The sequence below is a fragment of the Candoia aspera genome, chromosome 17 (assembly GCF_035149785.1).
Source record: "Candoia aspera isolate rCanAsp1 chromosome 17, rCanAsp1.hap2, whole genome shotgun sequence".
NCBI lineage: Eukaryota > Metazoa > Chordata > Lepidosauria > Squamata > Boidae > Candoia > Candoia aspera.
In genome coordinates, this window is record NC_086169.1 from 1637896 (window position 1) to 1641991 (window position 4096).

Here is a 4096-nt window from a genome sequence, read left to right on the forward strand (position 1 = left end):
TCATCCATCCACCTTGCCCTTGGTTGGCCCCTCTTCCTTTTGCCCTCCACTCTCCCCAGCATCAGCATCTTCTCCAGGGTGTCCTGTCTTCTCATTATGTGGCCAAAGTATTTCAGTTTTGCCTTTAATACCATTCCCTCAAGTGAGCAGTCTGGCTTTATTTCCTGGAGGATGGACTGGTTTGATCTTCTTGCAGTCCAAGGCACTCTCAGGATTTTCCTCCAGCACCACAGTTCCAAAGCATCGATCTTCCTTCTCTCATGGTCCTTATGGTCCAGCTCTCTCAGCCATATGTTACTATATGTTACCCAGGGTACTTTGTGTGAAATACACAGGTCTTCCCCCCTAGTGACATGGTGCAATTAGAAAGCTGAGCAGATAAGATAGGAAGTGGCCACCATCAACCCCCAGTCTCTGCTGCCTGCTGGAGGGCATCTCCTCACTTAGTCTAAAATTAAAGCCCATATGCTTCCAAATTCTAAATCCATTCTGTTTGACCTATGCGTTCTTGGGGATGTGGATTTTGACTATTTGGGAAGCCTGAACACCAAATGGCTCAGTTCTCATCTTAGCACAAGCTCAGATCTGGCAGGTTTCACCTAAATACTTCCAATGTTGCTATGCATAAGACTTCACCACAACAATATCCATCACACTTGGCGGGAGCCTTGTAACGGTTTGCCGTCCTGTTGAGGCTGACTTCACTTGGCATGGCTTGAGGATCAAACTCAAAGAAGTTAGCTTAACTACATGGGTCCACCCACTGTATGCTTTCTCCCCATTCCTTAAGGCATTCTACTTGCTTTGTGCAATTGGAATTTTTGTATTGAAGTCAATACCGTATTCCCAGTACCCAACCTTGATGTAGATTTTTCAAAACAAAAGTCAATGGGTTTACTTGTTTTTCCTTTATTCATCTACTTCATCTACAAGTTGCTTAAAGATAAATTCAGGAAGTGCACAGGCTCAGCATCTTTATGGTAAAACATTTGTCCTGTGAAGAAAACACATACTTGGAACAGAATCATGGGATGAATCATCAAGTAAAATCAGCTTTCTGCAGCTCAGTTCCCAATCAAAAGAAATACTGGAAACAATGATTTTCTGAAGCTGAATAATTTTGGGGTGTAACTCTGATTGGGAAACCCTGATAGGTTTCATTCTTTCCCCAATATTCCATTGACAGCTGATAGGCTGGGCTTCTCCCGAACCTCTCCCTGATGACTAAAGAATTTTCCAGTGTTCTCTGATCGGCCTTGCCGTTCCAGGAGGCAACTGAAGTATTTTTGAAATATGTCATGCAGGGCCTAAAAGTACTTTGGACATCCCAAACCAAGGGTGAAGAAGTTATGGCCCTTGGGATATTGTTGGTACTCCAGTTCCTATCCATCCTAGCCAATTAGGCCACTGGCCAAAGCTGGTCAGTTAGAATCTATCAACCGCTGGACAGCCACCAATCCCCTTCTCTTCTGCATAGCAAGTAGCTCTGGCATTATGTTGACCTGGACAAATTGATGAATTTAGATTAAATCTCTAGTGATAATGAAGGGGAGGAGCTAAAAACGGCAGGGTGGAGCTTCCCTCTACCTTCTCAAAGCTCCGCCTTTGACCTTTGGGGGTCAAAGCTAGCTTCACATTTCACGGACACCCAACCTTGTTAGGTTCTTTGAGAACTGCTCACGTTAAGAATCAGCCGAGTCCCCCAGCACACCTCCTTTCATGGTGTATGAATGGTACAAAGAATAATAAGTAATTATAAACTTTACAGATTAATGATACTATCAGAAATATGACTGCTAAGGTAGAATAAATGCAACAGTATTACTAACATGAAGATAAAATGCCAAAAGAAATTTGAGACTGCATTGCACCCCTATTGAAAAATCCATTCTAATTGGTAATGGAAGCATAATCACATTGATGGACATTATATTATTCGCTAGGATTAACCTACGAACAAAACTTGTGCAACGTTAGCAGAATTTCTTAAAGCATTTTCAAGGAATACAAAGATGAGGTATATTTGATGTGGTAAGTTGTAGACTTGGAGGGGATTGAGTTTCTTCACCCATTTTTCTTACTTGCTCATTTCTTCTGGGGTGGCCATGAACATGGCTGCTTCTTCTGCTGCTGGTCACAGGGAGGTGGCTGTTTGCATGGCGGCTCCTGAGGAGGACACGGTTTCGGCTCTGGGCATGGAGTTGGGATGACCACGACTGGTGGCTCCTTGCATGGAGGCTCCTGTGGAGGACACGGTTTTGGTTCTGGGCATGGAGTTGGGATGACCACGACTGGTGGCTCCTTGCATGGAGGCTCCTGTGGAGGACACGGTTTCGGCTCTGGGCATGGAGTTGGGATGACCACCACTGGGGGCTCCTTGCATTGAGACTTCTGTTGACAAGACTGTATTGGCTCCTTTGGAGGACATGGGTCTTGTTTCTTAGGAGGACATGGGGTTGGTACTGGTGGCTCCTTGCATGGCGGCTCCTGAGGAGGACACGGTTTTGGTTCTGGGCATGGAGTCGGGATGACCACCACTGGTGGCTCCTTGCATGGAGGCTCCTGTGGAGGACACGGTTTCGGCTCTGGGCATGGAGTTGGGATGACCACCACTGGGGGCTCCTTGCATTGAGACTTCTGTTGACAAGACTGTATTGGCTCCTTTGGAGGACATGGGTCTTGTTTCTTAGGAGGACATGGGGTTGGTACTGGTGGCTCCTTGCATGGCGGCTCCTGAGGAGGACACGGTTTTGGTTCTGGGCATGGAGTCGGGATGACCACCACTGGGGGCTCCTTGCATGGCGGCTCCTGAGGAGGACACGGTTTCGGCTCTGGGCATGGAGTCGGGATGACCACCACTGGGGGCTCCTTGCATTGGTGCTCTGATTGGCATGGCACTGGTTTGCACAGGGCAGGTGGCAAGGTGGGAGTCTGCTTGCACTGATGCTGGTTGTAGGAAGAGTCCATTTTCACTCGAACAATCTGCAAACCACAGAGACAAAGTTCACACCTGGCTTTTCCAACTTTTCATAGGCATGTAAGAAGGGAACGTTTAAACCATTTAACTAACACAGCAACAACCAGGTGAAGTCACCCAAATGATTGATTAAGCATTATTATTATTATTATTATTATTATTATTAATATTATAGATCTGTATTTCATCTTCCAAAAATGGTCCATAAAAAGCTTACTGACAGCAACATAAAATACAGAATTAATTGTATTGATACAATAATTGCAACTTTGGATTAATGCACTTAATACAAGGTTATCCTAAAACATTACCACCCTAGGAATAGTAGCACACACGGTAGTAGCACTATAAATAGTAACCTTAGTAGCACGATGAGAAGGAACTCCTACCACTTGCAGCAGTAATAATAGCACTACTTTTCAACTGGAGCTGATCTCCAAGCAACCACAGCAATGTGGACTATCAGGATTAAATTATAACCCCATCTAGAAATGCTATCAGCAGAAGCAATCTTACCTGACTGGTCTCTGAGATAATGCTTGAAGGAATTAAGTTGTTCTCCAAATGGCAAATGCTTTTATATTGTTCCCAAGCCCAGCCCTTCTGATACTGTGTGCAAATCAGGGTGACTCTAACTTTTCACAAGGCAAGATTAATCATTGTTTTTCAGGAAGGGAACTCCCTTCTTGGACACTGCTTCTGGGATGCTTTTATGCAATATCTGCCAATCTTCTTGATTGACACATATGGAGGATAAGAGTTCTGAGATCAGCTGGCTTGGCTCCCTAAACCTCAGAACAAGGAGGGTTACACTACAGATTAGAAACACAAAAGTGAGGGAGGGGTAATGGGGCCTCTGTTGTTCTATTTGACATTGGGGGTGTGATTATCACCTTCTTTGCTTTATTGGAAGTTTCATTTTACTCAGGTGATCATACACAGAATGGATGGTGCTCTCCATGCAGCTAGCTTCTGAGAAAATTACGGGCTGGTTGTCAAGGACATAAACAGAATTTTGTTCTCTGCTGGTCATCAGATAAAGTCAGTGGGGAGTGAGGGAAAGCAGAAAGCCATTGAGGAGTGAGGGAAAGCAGAAAGCCATTGAGGAGTGAGGGAAAG

At 44.9% G+C, this 4096-nt stretch overlaps 1 protein-coding gene across 1 annotated transcript; it reads right to left on the reverse strand.

The window, feature by feature from the left end:
- Positions 1-1605: 1605 nt before the first annotated feature.
- LOC134506715 (keratinocyte proline-rich protein-like) lies at positions 1606-2979 on the reverse strand. The gene has a single exon (XM_063316997.1). It carries the CDS (start codon positions 2965-2967, stop codon positions 2086-2088), a length of 882 nt encoding a protein of 293 aa, XP_063173067.1. The 5' UTR covers positions 2968-2979; the 3' UTR covers positions 1606-2085.
- Positions 2980-4096: the final 1117 nt, after the last annotated feature.

Coding starts and splice junctions, on each gene's coding strand:
- LOC134506715 (XM_063316997.1), bottom strand. CDS start 2,967: ATGGACTCTTCCTACAACCAGCATCAGTGCAAGCAGACTCCCACCTTG.